We start from the raw sequence: 17338 nt of genomic DNA on the forward strand, positions 1-17338 counted from the left end.
AACCTTTGCTGCAATCAATAAAGCAGCCCCTCTTACAAATGACAAACAACCTGGTATGCCCATGTTTCTCTTGGGAGGGTCCCCCTTGATCAACAGTAATATTTAGACGTACAGTTAACCTTCAACATTTGTGGATTTGACTTTTGCGGATTTCATTATTCATAGATTTCATAGAGTTGTGCCAGCTCAACTCTATGGTCAACTTCCACCAAATGTTGACTGCAAAGTTGCATTGGAGGATCTAGAGAGTCCCAGAGAGGTGTTCTCTCATACACACACACACACACACACACACACACACACAGTGCCGTTTTTCCACTTTCACAGGGAGCTCTGTGGAGCACCCACTGTACAATAACTTCCAAAATCTACAAAGCAGTGATACCTTCATTGGGACAACCAAAATACACAAGTGATCACTGTTTTGTGGATTTGGGGTGTTGTTGCACTTTGCTATATGGCCGACAAGCTACCCCTAGATGTGTTATTTGGTTGTAAGTCCCTTTCTGGGCTGATTCAGGGCTCACCCGCTATACTACAACCCGAAGAGACCTGGTACTGCATTATTCACCCAACAGACCCATGGGACATGATGTCCATCTCAGCAGGTCCCAGGCCTTCCAAGTCAAAACTGCACCATTCCCCCGGCAAATTTGTAAACTGCAAGATGGCCACCCTCCAATGTAACCATGGAAAGGGAGATGAGGGAGGTAAAAAAACACACAAGCGATAGAAGAAATTGTGGGCTTTGTTCACGAACAAGGAAGCCATCAGAGTAGCACGCCTGGCTTAGAGAGCCACGTCCCGTGGGTGCAGCAGGGAGAAGGCCCCATTCTTGCGGTAGAAGCTGTCGATGCGGCACTTTGGCGTAGGAGCCACATGGAGAGTGGCCATCTTCCCTGAGGAGACACAAAGCGGGTCAGAGGAGAAATTGGAGCAGATGTTTCAAGGCTGCTCACAGCCTCTCTCCACCCAACCAGTCTTCCCTATGCGCCTCAGGGTTGCCTCCTCTAGGCCTCTCCGCTTAAGCAGATTAAACCGCGTGCACTTTTTAAATAAAAGAACCTGCCATGTGTGAGTTTTGCAGTTATTTTCTAACCAGCGAGAATGGTCACTCGCATTTTGTTATTCAAACACACATACACGAAAAACACATTTTCCCCTTTGGAAATTAAGACAGAAATCTTAGCTACAGGGCCTGTTCCCAGATTTAAGGTGAAACAAGCAGATTATTCCTTCTCACTTATTTAAGGGGACAGGATAAGGGACATTTCCTGTATATACTCGACCATAAGTTGACCTCATGTACAAGTTGAAGGCAGGTTTTGGGGGCAACATTATGGATTTTGATGGCGGGATACAGACCACCCAAAAAGGGCGGTCTCCCACCTCCCTGGTTTGCTGTGCGAAGAAGTCACAGCGGACAAATGGCGCGGCTCCCTCACACAGCAAAAAGAACCTGCAAAAAGCGGGTTCTTTATGCGGTGCAGTTGTGACACCACAGTGCACCAATGGCGCACTTGCGGTGTCACAATGATGCCGGGATGTGCGGACGCTAGGCGTCTGTCACATCAAAATGGCAGCGCCTGTATGTACAGGGCGCCACCATTTTGACGCCCTCGTCACGTGCAAAGTACGAGTAGCGCCTGGAAGCACCGCCCCCACACGTAATGACAGCACCCCGTAGGGCCCGTCTGTATAGCGCCGATATGACCTGTGGATAAGTTGAGAGTAAAAATTAGCAGCATGTAACAAAGGATGTAAAGGATGAAGCAAAGAAAAACGATGCTAAAAATCTTTTTAAATGTTGACATGCGCAACTGTTTGTGCTCACCCAAAAAGCTGGATGGATGAGACAGTAGAGAGGTTGATGCTTCTTTTAGGTGCTCTGAGAAGAGATTAAGCTCTCACCTTTCACTGGGGCATATTTCCTTTTTTGATAAGTACAGTACTTATTTTGACCTGTGAATAAGTCTACCCAGGTTTTTTGAGTCAATTTTTTTAATTAAAATTTCTACTTATACATGAGTATATACAGTAATATAGCATGCTTGCTTGCAGCCAGATGGTGGGTGCAGAGCAGAAGGTGAGCCCTGGCTAAATGACTGCAAGGGATGGAGAAAGATATCCAAGGCGGTTTACAGACCGCCCCTTTGGGGTGGCCTGTTCCTGCCCCTTTCCCCGCCGGATTGGGGCCTCAGCTGCCACAGCAGCAGCTTCTGAGGCCCCGATCCGCTGCTTTCCAGGCCCCAAGGACACCCAACGGCGGTGGGGACAAAAAGAAAGGGGGCACTTGGCCCCTTTCTGCTTTGTGTCGATGGCGCAGCCATCTAAAGGCTGCGCCCAGCGACGCAAAGCTGGAAGGAGCCTCTGGTGAGGCTTTGAAAGTTGCGGCAACAAATCGGCTAAGCCTTTCAAATTGCTGCAAGCTGCTGCTGTCCTAGTTGAGATGGAGATCTGCACCCAAACCCTTTCTTCTTGCTTGGAGATGAGCATATCCAAACTGGAGGATTCACCCCTTCTCTCCCATCTGAAAATAACCCATGAAAACTGGAGACTCAGGGCCAGGGCCACAGATCTAGGAAATGACCTTTAATGGGCATGGTTGTTCTGTTATCCTTATTATGTTTTCAATGTTTCTAAACTCTTTAAATTTTATGCTATTTTTAAAAGTTGAATTTGTGATTTAATACTTGTTTTTAACCTTTATAATGATTAGGATTCGGCTGTGTGTGTTTTTAACCTACATTGTAGCTGCCTGTTATACATTGGGAGGGGGGAAAAGGGCCAAAAATTAAAAGCAGTGAGGACTAGAGTTGCAGTTAGGGTCTGATTTTAGTGTAGTGTCCCTTTCATGGGGATGGAATTCAGAGACATGGCCATGTTAGTCTGGGATATCAGCATGCAAAAGGGTCTTGTAGCACCCTTGAGACTAACTGTATGAAAGAAGTTGTAGCATAAGCGTTTGCAGACTTGGTCAGCTTCCTCAGATGCAAGGAGTGAAGTGTTGCCCAGGAAGGACTATGTGAATAGCCACAGAAATGCAAGTTTTGTAGGTATGGTGAAGATGACAAGTTCAATTTTAACAATGGTCATTGAAGGATCAAGGCAGGAAGGAAGATGTTGCCTAAGGGCAAGCTGACTGGATGGCCCTATGAATGGTGGAGGGGGTTTTGGAATGTGGTCTGTGCAGGCTCTGGCCCGACTGATGGAGAATATAGGGGGACTATGACTTTTTTAGGCACATCCTGGTGCATGAATATTAAACCAAGGAAGTGGCTCACAAGTAGACCTTTGGTCTAGTGCAGGGGTCCCTGCAGGTTCCCATACCCATGTGCCCACCTACCCATCTGCCACCCATAGTTGAAGCTGGAGGTGACCGGAAATGTGTACTTGTCCTCTGGGTTGACAAGAAGCCGGGTCTTCAAGTAGCGGTAACGCCCTTCATCCTCGTGGGAGATGCCCTGGTACAAGAGGGCCCTCACTTCCCGAGGCACTGGCCTCATCTCAGCCTCCAAGATCATGGTGTCCAGTCCGGTCAGGTCACGCTCCCGGGCTGGCACCCGAGGAGAGGGAGGCGGGGGAGGAGATTTGGGCTTCACAGGCGGAGGAGCCTTGACCGAAGGGAGCCGGAGGGTGTTGTCAATGGCCCTCTTGTGCCGTTCCCGCTGGCTGGCCTGCTTGGCCTTGACAATGGCCCCATACTTCTGGTGCCACTTGTAGCGGAGCATCATCTCCTTCCCGTACTCCTCTTTCCAGAAATTCTGTTGGAGTGAGTCCATATTCAATGGCCGTGCCATGGCTGGGCAGGGGAAGGACTTGGCACTGCCCAGCACTCGACCCAATCAATATGATCACTCCCTCGAACACCCCACACCTATTCCCCTCACTTGTTCTCAAATGACCAGTGGTCAAGGAATTTACAGGTAACGTTTGACCTTCTGAGGGTCTCTGGTGGCTACTAAGACTTGAATAACCATCACATCACAGTAGCTTCAGGATCCTCTTATGAGGTCACAGGCCAGCCTCCTCCTCCTTTGGTGGAGCTGAAGCACACTGAACCATAACAGCCATGTTTAAATATATGAAAAAATGCCATGTGGAAGAAAAAAAACTTGTTTTCTACTGCTTCAGAGACTCGGGCATGGAATAATAGATACGAGCTACAGGAAAAGAGATTCCACCTCAACATTAAGAAGAACTTCTTCAGGGTAAGAGCTGCTCAACAGAAGATGCTGCTGCCTTGGAGAACTGTGGAGTCTCTTTCTTTGGAAGTCTTAAAAACAGAGGCTGGATTGCCATTGGTCAGGAGTGCTTTGATTGTGTCTGCCTACATGGCAGAATGGAGTTGGATGTCCCTTGGGGTCTCTTCCTGCTTTATGATTCTATGGAATATTTGAAAGGATGTCATATTAAGAATGGAACAATCTTATTTCCTGCTGCTCCAGATATTAGGGCACAGATCAATGGATTCAAACTACAGGAAAAGAGATTCCACTTCAATATTAAGATCTTCCTAACAATAAAAGCTGTTTGGCAGTGGAAGATGCTGCTGCCTCAGAGTGGTGGAGTCTCCTCCTTTGGAGATTTTTTAAGCAGAGGCTGGATGGCCATCTAAGAGTGTTTTCTGTATTCCTGCATGGCACAAGGGGCTGGACTCATCCAACTCTTATGATTCTATGACATTGAGGCACAGGGAGGGAAGGAAACTGCTGAGAAGCCCAGAGCTATTTTGACCTCCGTCAATAGGCCATCTTGACTTGTTAGCAGCGAATAAAGGCCTAGTTTGCTACACAGAAATAGCGCACAGGTGAGATACTGACTGGCATCCTGTTAAGAAACACAGGTAGGCTACATCCACCTTACACCTACATAAGTATTTGCATGAATGGTTGCAGAAGTTGGGATTCCCTTCCTCCCTCCACAACATACAACCCAAGCCCTTCTCCAGACTCACCATTGCACTGTGAGAGCCCTCCTGAACATTCATTCCATGACCACTGGAGAGTAGAGATCAGAGAAGCATCTGCCTATGTCCCCTTAGCCAGATGCAGGGCAATGGCATCGTCTGCTGACTTCTCCAGAGGACACTGGCGGAAGATGTCCTCCCTCTGCATTTGACTAGGGGGATATACTATACGCTTCTCCAATGCTCACCCACTCTCCACTGTTTGGGAGGGACTATCACAAGACAACCAGGAGTCTTGGTGTGCTGACAGGGGAGCTATAGCAGACTCCCACATGTAGGACTTGTACACTACATTTGACCATGTATGACAGAGGCAGGCAAATGTTTGTGGCCCCAGGAACCCTGTTTCAAAATTACTGTTAAAAAATATTATTAATTTCCTCCAAAGTGCCCTCTATGGGGGTATTTCCACCATATTCATTGGGGCAGGGGCAAGCTAGACGCAGAAGCAGTCTTTCTGAAACAATTAACAAGAAGTGACTTCCATTCTTTCTCCAATGTTAAAAGAAAAAAAAAATGTCTCTTCTAAATCCTCACAGCCCAGAAAGACACCACTATACTGGCTCTTGTTTGGTTTTCGCTTAGTTCCAATTACACACAGACATACGTTCATAGACAGATAGATAGAAACTAAGACCAAACTAAAAATTCATGTTTAAAAAACATATGGAGAAGACCTTTCCCTTTTGTAACTACCTTCCCAGCATCTCAGCCATCTCAGTTCAGTAATCAAAGATAGCAAATGAATGAGACTGTCTTTATTGAATCCTGTTATTTGTAACTGAACAGGTCCATTCAAAGGAAACTGGAAATATAAATAATATTAGCCATTATTACAGCATGTGTGTGACCTTGGAAAAAGCAACAAGTCACAACAAGGGCCTCCACTGAATATTGTTGAGAGAACAACTATCATCACAGCAATTCTTCCCCAGCAGAATTTCTGCAAGAAACAAAACAGTAATTCCACCTTGTAGGAGGAAAGGAACATGGATATAAATAGTAAAGGGATGCAAAGATACCCTGGGGTATGAGGGTTTGGATGGCCAACCATCAGGAGAACAAATGAGGGGGAACATTTTCTGGCATGGAACCAATTCAAAGAGTTTCGCTTGGACACCTACAGTCTCCAAGACCCCAGCTCCATCCTCTCTGGGAACATATGCTTGGCTGTTGAGTTAAGATCTGGCTTCACAAACTTGGGGCAGGGTCATGGATTAGGCCATAGAACACTTTGCAAGATGGAGAAAAAAATGGGGTATGAAGAAGCAAAAAATTAAATTAATGATATTTTCCGTATCTCTGACTGTCAATTTAAAGGGAATATATACCCTCTGAGTGTCTATTTGTGGGAGGGGGGAAAGGGAGAAGAGAAAAAAGTATATTATGTATTATAGATCATATAATTTGAACTGTGCACTATGTAAATAATAAAGATTTTTTTAAAAAAGAAAGAAAGCTGCCAGGGAATCCCAGCACCATCTGAAGGAAGATGGAGCTGATAATTCATTAGAAGAAGCCAAGGCTCCCCTTTCCTCTACCACAAGGATGGGTGACACGTAGGCTTCTGATGAGCCCTGGCCAGCCTAACCAATAGTGCAGGATCATGGGAGTTGCAGTCAACAACATCTGGAAGGCTGAACTTTTCCCATCCCTACTGGACTGAGAAATCCACACTGTAGACATCTTTTGTGTGATGGGTACAAGGGCAATGGCAGGTTATATGGCGGTACCAAGACTAGTTAAAAAAAGGAAATGAAGACAAGGTCAGAGATGAACATCCAGCTGCTGCCAAAACAACTTCCAATGTCATATGCAAGCAAAGACAAACACACAAACTGCAGGAATGCTGATCACCCACTTTGCTGGAACCAGAAAACTCCAGTACAGTTGAGATCCCAGACTTTAGAGGACAGGAGGAAGTGAAAGGTAATATTGACAGTAATCACACCAAAGCAAAGGGGAGGCAGAGCTCTTTTATGAGATGACACTAAGAGAGCAGCAACAGCTGACCAGGAAAGAGAGGCACCCGTCTTCCATCTATCGCAAGTCCTCTGCTGTGAACATGCCCTTGGCACGGCGCAGGATGGAGTCCTTGGAAGCGTCGTAGGGGTGCTCCTTGGAAGGGATTTCCAGCACAGCCGGGATGGACTTGGTGTGAGCGTCAATCACGTGGCGGATCATCTCTGCGATGTACTGGTTGATGAGAACGATGCCAATGTCCTCGCGGTTCAAGAAGCTCCTGGAGGGAGAGAGGAAAAGGACAATGGCTAGTAGTCTTCTAGACAGGGCCTTCTCCATGGCTGCCCTGAGGATGTTTTACTGTTTTAAGTGCTTTTTGCCATTTTAAAGTGTATGCTTTAAGTTGTTTTTAATACTGATAATAGTTTTGAGTCTGTTCTGATGTTGAATCTTCCTGTGTCCTTAACTATATAGTGTCCCTCCACATTTGCTGCCGTTAGGTGTGAAAGATCGCCGTGAATGTGGAAAAAATGCAAATGAAATAAAAACACTATTCTTTTACCTAAGAGAACACCTCCCTGGGAGTCTCCAGGCCCTCCAGTGCAACTCCATGGTCAACATCTGCCAGAAGTTAATCCCAGAGGTTGATCACAGAATCATGCTGGAGGACCTGCAAATGCCTAGAGAAGTGTTTCCACTAGGAACTTCTAGGTTCTCCAACACAACCCTATGGTCAACATCCAGCAGAACTATGCTGGAGGACTTAGTGATTCATAGAGAGAACACATTAATAAAAACAGCAAATAATCTAATCTGCAAAAGTCAAAGCTGCAAATATGGATGGCCAACTGTATTGTAATCATCTCAAGTTGCAAGCTTCATGGAGTCCCAGCTATGAAGGATCCAGACAAGATCCTGAAATGTAAACGTATGATCACTTAATAATAACGTTAGGGTTGTCCTTGCCGTCATATTTCCCATTTCTATGTATGGCTGTAAAAACTGAACAGTGAAGAAAACTGATAGGAGGAGAACTCACTCATTTGAGATTTGGTGCCAAAAAGGGGTTTTACAGACACCACGGACCAATAGAAGGTGAGGAAGTAGTGAGTGGGTTATGGATGAAATGGCATGTCATAATTATGAGTGTAATTTAATTGTGTTTTGTTTTACTTAAGTGTATAAAGAAATGGATATCTGGAATATTATTGGGGGCTGAATGTTTATGGGAATTGAATGTATTTTATATGAGTTTGTCTTTTATTCTTGAAAAAAACCTGATAATAAAAACTTTTTAAAAAACACTAGACCATGCTTGTTGTCACCACTGCGGAAAAAGAAATGTCCCTATCACCCGACCAAGGCACAAGTCACAGGAATGCCCAGTAGCAGAACCCAATAGAGGAAGTGCTTTTATTCCACCCAAAAGCAGAAGTGGAAGCTCTGATCTTGAGGCACAAAGTCTGGTTAACCAAAGGAGGGCATTTCAGATATCCGCTTGGATGGAAGTGCCTGTCCTCCACCCAAGTCAACCTCAGATAGATTTCAGCATGGTTTTTTTTTCTGCACCTCAAGAGAGAGAAACAAATCACAGAATCATAGCGCTGGAAGAGACTACAGGGGCCATGCGGTCTGGCCCCATTCTGCCATGCAGGAACTCACAATCGAAGCACCCCTGACAGATGCCCATCCAGCCTCTGTTTAAAAACCGCCAAAGGAGAGGACTCCACCATGTTCCACTGAGGCAGCATCTTTCACTGTCAAACAGCTCTTTCTGTCAGAGGTTCCTCCTAATGTTGAGGTGGCATCTCTTTTCCTGAAGATTGCATCCATTGCTCCAGGACACCCCTTCAAATAGAATTCAAAGATACAGCCATGTTAGTCTGTAGAATCAGTACATAGAAAGATCTTGTAGCCCCTTTGAGACTAACTGAAAGAAATAAGTTGGCAGCATGAGCTTTTGCAGACTGAAGTCTACTTCCTCAGATGCTTTTGCAAACAAACAAGTCTACTTCTGAGGAAGTAGGCTGAAGTTTACGAAACCTCATGCTTGCAATTTCTTTCTTTCAGTTACTCTCAAAGGGGCTACAAGATCTCTCTATGTACTGATTCTACAGACTAACATGGCTATATCTTTGAATCCCTTCAAATACTTAAACAGGGCTATCATCTCACCTCTTGACCGTCTCTTCTCCAGGCTAAACATACCCAGTGTCTCTCCTCATAGGGCTTCATGGTTTCCAGGCCCTTCACCATTTTAGTCGCCCTCCTTTGGACACATGGCTCCAGTTTCTCAACATCCTTTTTGAATTGTGGTTCCCAAAACTAGACACAGTATTCCAGGTGGGGCCTGACCAGAGCAGAATAGAGTGGGACTATGACTTCCCTTGATCTAGACGCTAGACTTCTATTGATGCAGCCTAAGCCTTGACCAAGGTCTCCCTAGTGGAGTTGCATGGCTGAGCCAGGATTTGAACCCTGGTCTCCAAAGTCACAGCCCAATGCTGAAGCCCCTGTGTCACGCTGGCTCTCCGTCACTTTCCGTGGCATTTTAAAACACTGGAGCCTCCTGGGTCCCTTCCCTGAAGAGTCCTTCCAAGCCTCCTCTCTTGGCCTCTCCTGAAGGAACCAGGTTTGGCAAGACTTTCTGTTTACACACAACCAGCCTCTTGGCTCCTGAAGGGCCTCCAACGCCGCCAGCTCCAGCCGCCTCTGGCTGCCCTTCTCCTTGGCTGGACCTGCCATTCTTCTGACCTTCAGGAAGGTTTGAGCAGAGATGCATCCTCACTTTGGGTTTGAAGGCTTCCATGTCCATAGTTTTTGTGGGTTTTCCGGGCGGTCCATGCGCCATGTTCTAGAAGAGACTGTTCCTGACATCTCTCCAGCATCCATGGCTGCCATCTTCAGAGGATGCTGCACCACTCTCTTCCATGCCAGCATCCTCTGAAGATGGCAGCCAGATGCTGGAGAGACGTCAAGAACAGTCTCTTCTAGAACATGGCGCATGGACCGCCTGGAATTAACCCCACTAAAGACTCACTTGGGGTTGTTTGTTTTTTGCTCCAACAGCAGAATGCCCCCAGCCCACTTTTGGGGGACCCTCAATTCCCCCAGACCCCTCCCCGCCTGCCACTTTTGGCTCTCCAACTCCCAGAGCCACCACCGCCCTCTCATCCTGCTTCCTTTGGGGGGACTCCAAAGACAGGGTTTGGGGGATGGGACTCAATTTCCCAGAATCCTCTACTTCTTATGGGCTCCCAATTCCCCAAATCTCCCCCCCCCCCCTCCTAATCTTTGGACCCCAACCCCCAGAATCCTCCAAGCTGCTTTTTTTTCCCCCAAAATCCCGGGACCCCAAAAAAAGGTTCCTTGCCAACCTCTATTTACAAATGGCTTCTTCCATCACCCCCAAAAAGACCCAAATGGTTTGTTCCGCCGAATCCGCCATCCTCACTTTAACAACCGCTGCCTCTTGTTTTATCCCCCCGCCCTTCAGCAAGAATGGTCCCGTCCAAACGCAGAGAATCCCCCCATTCCTGATCACAGAATGGTCTCGTCCGCCCGTTTCCATGGCAACCAGCTTCCCCGGCTGTTGCGCTTATGTTCCTCCCCTCCCCCCGTTCCTCACCGAAAGGCCTCCTCGATTTCGGCCAAAGCGGTCTCCTTCTCCACCACTAGGAAGTTGGGGCGCCGGTGCTTATCCAGCTCCCCGACGCCGCCCAGCAGGAAGCCGGTCACCGTGTCCTCGTCGCCCAGCACCGCGATCAGTTTCCCCCGGCCGGCCATCACTCCCTCCGCAGGAAAAGCACCGAAAGGGGAAGAGAACGCGAGGCCGAGAATAATAATGACCCCAAGTGGCTGCCGTAACGGAGTTTTTAGCTAGGGAAGGGCGCAGGCGCACTGGTGATTAAGGTTTCTGCGCATGCGCCCTAGGAAACAGCGTAGCCACAGAGATAGGAAAGTTAGAGAACTGCACGGAAGACGAATTGCGGGTCCACTTTTGAAATTATAATAGCAAATTTTATTTTATTTTTTGACATGAACTTTACTAATATTATAAAATTACATCACATACGTATAACATTAACACATATCAAAAGACTTAAAAAAGATCCTCAGGGTAGGCCTTTTAAATGTCTAATACTATATGATGTGTTACTATAAGTATGAGCCTTTTAAATGTCTAATGTGGTGTGTTATAAGTTATATACTTACAGCACATCCCACAGTTTTAGGCATTTCAAAGGCTAACCCTGAGGATTTTTTTTTAAACCATCTTTTTTAATATTGTAGCTGTTTTTAATTGGATTTTTGGGTGCTGGGTTCGAAAAAACACAATTAAAAACTGTGCCATTCACAAATTCTCTATTTGAGGGGAAATTTAGGTCCAAAACACACTGCAGACGTAACCCAGTTTGAGGAATTGCCTTGGCTCAGTGCTAGGGAATCCTGGGAATTGTTTGTTGTGGCACAGAGCTCTCTCTGATAGAGAATGGCTCAGTGTCTCGAGTCGCAATACTACAGTTCCCAGAATTCCCTAGCATTGAGCCACAGCAGTTAAAGCAGTCTCAAACTGGATTGCTTCTGCAGTGTGTTTGGTGCCTCAAAATACAATAGTAGTTTGCCCTCAGTTAAACTCAGCAATGGGGAGAGGGGCCAGGATCTTGCCCGTTTCTGTAGACTAAAAACGAACATGCTGCAGCCTCTCCTAAGCCTCACTCCCACTGCGCTTTAAATCGGTTCGCAAATCGATTTGAAGTGGTTTAAATGACCGTGGTTCACACTTGAACTGAATCGCTGAAGCAATTGGAGAGGGGGAGTCATGCTCTAGACTCATTTTACCAGCACCTTTTTGACGCTGGTTGTTTCTATGTCTTTTTTGGATAAATCGATCCCACGCAAGTGTGAACCAGATGCAGATTGGAATCGATTTCAAGAATTGAATTCAAGAATTGAATTAATGTTTCACCGTATTAGAGATATATACCCTACTGTTTTTTAGCTCTATGTAAATAAAATGTTTTATAAAAAACAAAAAACTAAAAGAACTGAATTCACGAATCAATTCAGTGTCAGTGAGAACAAGATGCGGATCAGAATCGATTTGCTGTGGCCGGATAGGGAAGCGGGAAATTAACAACCTGCGTCCGCCCGCCTTTCGACATTCGTACAGAAGTACGTAAATGCGAATGCAAGTGATGGGCAGAGAAAAAAATCCCACTGAAAACACTTCAAACTGAACCGATTCATTTGCCAACGTGAACTACAAGTGGGCTATTTTGAGAGACTCCTGCAGGAAACTGTTTAAACTGAATCGATTCATTTGTCAATGTGAACCACAACTGGGTTGGTTTGGTTTTACAGCAAGAAAATGCGTTCGAGGCACATGTAGCATGAACCACGTTCCTCTGCCAAACCGATCCATCGATTTGGATCACAAAGTGATTTATTTGTAAGCAGGAATGAGGCCCTAGCTTCTCTTTTCTTCATTAATAAGTTTTGCCATCTTGATTACTCTCTGCTTTTTTTCTGGGCCATTCATGTCCCAGATTTCATCTGGGAAATGTAAAGCGGGTATATATCTATTATGCACTTACCAAAAAGTGTAAAATTGTGCACCGGAGATCTTCAGAGAGCCTTCTTGATCTTTTTGCAAGCAAAAATGGACTGTTGCCATGTAACATCTCAAAAACAGGTCTCCTAAACAGTGGCTCCCATCCTCTGGGGCTGCATTCACACAGCAGAAGTAATCCAGTTTGACACCACTTTAACTGCCATGGTTCAATGCTATGGGATTATGGGAACTGTGGCACACTCTGGTGCCACAAACAAATGATAGTTCCCAGAATTCCGTAGCATTGAGCCATGTCAGTTGAAATGGTGTCGAACTGGATGGTTTTTACCATGCGGATGCAGCCTGGAATAAAAGAAAGGCTTTGCATTACTCAACCAACTTAAATGCTTCAATCACCAAAAAAGTTTGGCAAATGCCTTATAAGAGCCAGCATGGCATAGGAATATAGGGCCTGCTTATCAGATTTGCAGATGACACCAAATTAGGAGTAGCAGCTAATACCCCAGAGGACAAGATCAAAATTCAAAATGACCTGAATGGACTAGAAAGTTGGGCCAGAGCTAACAAAATGAAATTCAACACAGAAAAATGTAAGGTTCTGCACTTAGGGCAGAAAAATAAAATGCATAGATATAAGTTGAGGGACACCTGGCTGAACGAGATTTATATGTGAAAAGGATCTAGGAGTCCAAGTAGACCACAAGTTGAACATGAGTCAACAGTGTGATGCAGCAGCTAACAAAGTCAATGCAATTTTAGGCTACATCAATAGAAGTACAGTATTGTGTCTAGGTCAAGGGAAGTAATAGAGACACTCTCTTCTGCTTTGGTCAGGTCTTACCTTGAATAATGCTGTGTCCAGTTCTGGGCACCACAATTAATAATAGTAATAATAATAATAATAATAATAATAATAATAATAATAATAATAAATAATTATTACTATTTTAATTTAATTACAAGATGGAGTGTGTCCAATGGTGAAGGGTCTGGAAACCATGAAGCCCTATGATGAGAGACTTAGGAAGCTGGGTCTGTTTAGCCCAGAGAAGAAAAGGTTAAGAGGTGATATGATAGCCCTGTTTAAGTATTCAAAGGGATGTCATATTGAGGAGGGAGCAAGCTTGTTTTCTGCTGCTCCAGAGAACAGGACTGGGAGCAGTGGAAGCAAGCTACAGGAAAACAGATTCCACTTTAACATTAGGAGGAATTTCCTGACAGTAAAAGCTGTCCAACAGTGGAACAAACTCCCTTGGAGTGTAGCAGAGTCTCCTTCCCTGGAGGTCTTTAACCAGAGGCTGGATGGCCATCTGTCAGTGATGCTTTGATTGAGAGTTCCTGCATGGCAGAATGGGGTTGGACTGGATGGCCCTTGGGGTCTCTTCCAATTCTATAATTCTAATGGTTTGAAATCCACAAGGCCTTTATTAAAGAATAGTGGCGCGTTCCAGACGCACCAATAGTACGTACTAGGTACGTACTAGGGTTAGGAAAGGGCGTCCTTTCCGGATGCCCTAACCCTAGTACGTCCCTAGTACGTACAAAATGGCGGCGCCCTATACACATGGGCACCACCATTTTGATGTGGCGGATGCTTAGCGCCCACACGTCGCGGCACAGCTATGACGCCACAAGTGCCATTGGCGCCTTGCAGCATCATAACCATGCCGCAAGAAGAAGCCACTTTTTGCGGCTTTTTGCTGCACGGAGGAGCCGCGCGGTTTGTCCGCTGCGGCTCCTTTGCGCAGCAAACACAGGCGCCGGCAGACCGCCCTTTTGGGTGTTCTGTAAAGTGCCAAAGAATACCTTTATCGGCCAACCACAATGCACAAAATTCACGTAGCAAGCTTTTGAAGCTCCACTGGATTCTTCATCAGGCTAAGATGTTAAAAACCATATAGGAGAAAACAGATTATGACAGTATTTGTCCAAGATGTTGCTGTTCTCAGTTCAGTACAGAAAACATGTGTTTTATGTAGCACAGTGGCCCTTGGTGTCTGCTGGGGTTTGGTTCTGTGGATACCAAAATCCCGGGATGTTCAAATCCCATTATATACAATGGCATAGTAAAATGGTGTCCCTTATATAAAATGGTAAAATCAAGCTTTGCTTTTTGGAATTTTTATCTATTTTTAAAACTATTTTCAAGCTGTGGATGCTTGAATCCATGGATAAAAAAAATCTGCGGACATGGAGGGCTGACTGTAGTTTGAGCATAGGAACATGACTCTGGCAACCAGGGTTCAATTCCCCACTTGGCCACAGAAACCTGCTGGGTGACCATAGGCAACTCATGCACTCTCAGCCTCAGAAAAACCCGTGATAGTCCCTCTTAAGATCACCATAAGTCAGAAATGACTTGAAGGCACACAACAACTACAAATGCCTTCCAGAGATTTAATGAAACCACTACCACCACAAAGAACAAGCTGCAAAACAGAGTTTTAAAAGCAAGTCGTCTTTATTGCTGGTGGGCAGGTTTGGCTGGGCACAGCTCCCTTGCTCCAACCCAACCGCCATCTGCTAGTGGAGGTGCCATTCCAGCCCGGTAGGACACACACGCAACCCCAAACTCATGGCTAAAAAATCCCTCCCCCAACCCAAAAAACATCCTACCCGCACAGGATTCTTATCCCCTTTCCCTCCTTCCCCAATCATTTTTTTAATATTATTTTTTTCCCTTTCTTCCTTTTCTAAAAAACAAAAAACAAATAAGAAAACTCTTTGGTTCAAGCTGCCCCCCGGTCAGAGCGACAGCCAACCGGTTTGTAAGGTGGGGCAGAAGGAAGGGGCCGAGGTCACCAGAAACTCCCAAAAGGGCACCAGATGGTGTTGATGCCAACTTCCACTGTGCTTTCTGAACCGATTCCTTTTGGCACAGCCTGGCAGGGCATGCTCTTGCAGAAGGAAACCCTGATGAAGTTGTGAGAGTCAACAAGAGCGTGGGCAGGAGAGTCATCCTCAATAGACTGTCCTTTTCTTCAGTGATTGTCCTTTGGGAGCAATGAGCTCCAAACAACACTGGTTTGCTCCATCCTTCCATCCTTTTACATCCAATCCCAACTCAAGAGAAGGGGCACAGATGACCTCTCTGTTTGCCTCTCCAGCTGGTCCTGGTGGAACTCTCTAAAAACTCCGCTCTCCACATCTCCATCACTTCTTGCTCAAAATCACCTTCCTACTCCAAAAGTACCCAACAACACTGGGAGGCTGAGGACTCAACCCCATGGCAGCAAAGAATTGTGCAAATTGGTACTAAGAGGCATTCCCTCCCCACCTGGCCTTCCTCAATTTGACTACCAAGGGGCAACCCACAACTAGGTCCTTCGCTCCCACCTTTCTTGCCTACTGATATTGTTTCCCCTTCTCCTCTACCCCTTCCACCATGTCGCTATTGCGCTAAAATGGTGCACACCTTGCCCTCCCCGCCCCATCCCAAGCCCTTAGCCAGGCAAAAGAGTTGAACGGCAAAGTCCAAAACAGGCAACCCAAATTGTCCCAAGGTTCGTCATTGTGCTGGCCCTGCCCCAGGGCATCCTAGATGTTTGGCATTGCCAGTCCTTGGTGTGGAAGTGTGGGGCATGGCCACGGGGGAGCGGCACCGGGCCTGGCCCCTCTAGGGCACGTTGACTTGGTAGGGGCTGCCGGGCACGCCTTCGTCCCCCCATTTGACAATGAGGATGTAATCCCCTTTCTCCTTGACGGTGTATGTGACGTTGTAGATGCGGTTGCCCATGTGTTTGACGTAGACCTCGTCGCAGGGCGTCTTGGGGCCGTGGACACCCACCATCAGCATGTTGGTACCTACAGGGAGAGAAGAAAAGAGGCTTTGATTCAGTTTACATTTGAGTAAATCCCATTCTATGGACCTTTTTCATCCTGGGGGCCACATCTGATGCCAGAGAATGTCTTGTGGGCCACATTCCAGGGCTAGGTGCGGCTAAAGGCAAAAGAGGCAGGTCCACAAACACCAGCCTAGTTCATCTTAAAGTTTTGGTCGCCAGTGAAAGAGAAGTTCTTCAACATTTTAGGACTGGGGAAGCCTATACAAAAGTTGGGAAACCAAAAGATAGTGTCATGGAGAAGAAAGGATCCATGGCCATCTGGGGGAGGCAAGATTTAGAAACCCAAGAGGGCCAGATTCAACCCCTGGGCCTGAGAGGCAATCCAACTCTGCATTACTTGCTTATGAAAGAGATCAGTCCAGAACTTCCACTTTGCTTCTGATCTGATCCTTTCCCAAAAAGGATCAGCAAATGCACATTAGGATTTCCAGAACATTTGATATCTGTAGCACAGATATCTCGGTTTCCAAGTTAAATTTTGAGGCATCTACTCAGAGCTCTCTATCTTTCCAATCTTCATCTTACTTATATTTGTACATGTTCAGATTTGTAATATCCTGCTTTATTTTTTTAACCTCTGTAAATCACTGGAGTCTAGCACCTAAGGTCTCTTTTCACAGTACACAAGCATAAGACTGTGATACAGATTGAGTTTCCCTTACCCAGAATTCCAAACTCCAGTATATTACAAAATCCAAAAATTGTCCACATGAGGGGCTGAGATAGCTTTGCTTTCTGATAGTCTAATGCACACAAACGTTTTTCATGCACAAAATTCTTTTTAAAAATCATGTATAAAATTACTATCAGGGTATGTGTATAAGGTGTATACAAAAATAAATGAATTCCATGGTTAGACTTGGGTTCCATCTCCAAGATATCTCATTATGTGTATTGCAAATATTCCAAAATCCAAAAAACTCAAAAATCCAAAACACTTCTGGTCCCAAATATTTGGATACGTGAGACTCAATCTGCACTACTTTA

The 17338-nt window shown here is 45.7% G+C and overlaps 3 protein-coding genes across 4 annotated transcripts in view; all 3 read right to left on the reverse strand.

Moving 5' to 3' along the window:
• Positions 1 to 730: 730 nt before the first annotated feature.
• ATP6V1FNB (ATP6V1F neighbor) lies at positions 731 to 3936 on the reverse strand. The gene is made up of 2 exons (XM_042470246.1): positions 3347 to 3936; positions 731 to 899 (listed from the first exon to the last, which is right to left on the reverse strand). Exons 1-2 carry the CDS (start codon positions 3798 to 3800, stop codon positions 790 to 792), a joined length of 564 nt encoding a protein of 187 aa, XP_042326180.1. The 5' UTR covers positions 3801 to 3936; the 3' UTR covers positions 731 to 789.
• ATP6V1F (ATPase H+ transporting V1 subunit F) lies at positions 731 to 10846 on the reverse strand. 2 transcript variants are annotated; one of them, XM_042470248.1, is made up of 3 exons: positions 10560 to 10846; positions 6999 to 7211; positions 731 to 899 (listed from the first exon to the last, which is right to left on the reverse strand). In XM_042470248.1, exons 1-2 carry the CDS (start codon positions 10715 to 10717, stop codon positions 7010 to 7012), a joined length of 360 nt encoding a protein of 119 aa, XP_042326182.1. In that variant the 5' UTR covers positions 10718 to 10846; the 3' UTR covers positions 731 to 899; positions 6999 to 7009. The 2 variants fall into 2 exon arrangements, with proteins under 2 accessions (XP_042326182.1, XP_042326181.1); XM_042470247.1 differs by lacking the exon at positions 731 to 899 and having other exon boundaries at positions 5713 to 7211; positions 10560 to 10842.
• Positions 10847 to 14948: 4102 nt separating this feature from the next.
• Positions 14949 to 17338, reverse strand: part of FLNC (filamin C) — an 88508-nt gene continuing 86118 nt past the window's right edge. The window contains exon 42 of the mRNA XM_042467794.1: positions 14949 to 16310. Coding sequence (XP_042323728.1) covers positions 16123 to 16310 — 188 coding nt within the window. The 3' untranslated portion in view covers positions 14949 to 16122. The remainder of the gene's footprint in view (positions 16311 to 17338) is intronic.

This window comes from Sceloporus undulatus, chromosome 5, assembly GCF_019175285.1.
Source record: "Sceloporus undulatus isolate JIND9_A2432 ecotype Alabama chromosome 5, SceUnd_v1.1, whole genome shotgun sequence".
NCBI lineage: Eukaryota > Metazoa > Chordata > Lepidosauria > Squamata > Phrynosomatidae > Sceloporus > Sceloporus undulatus.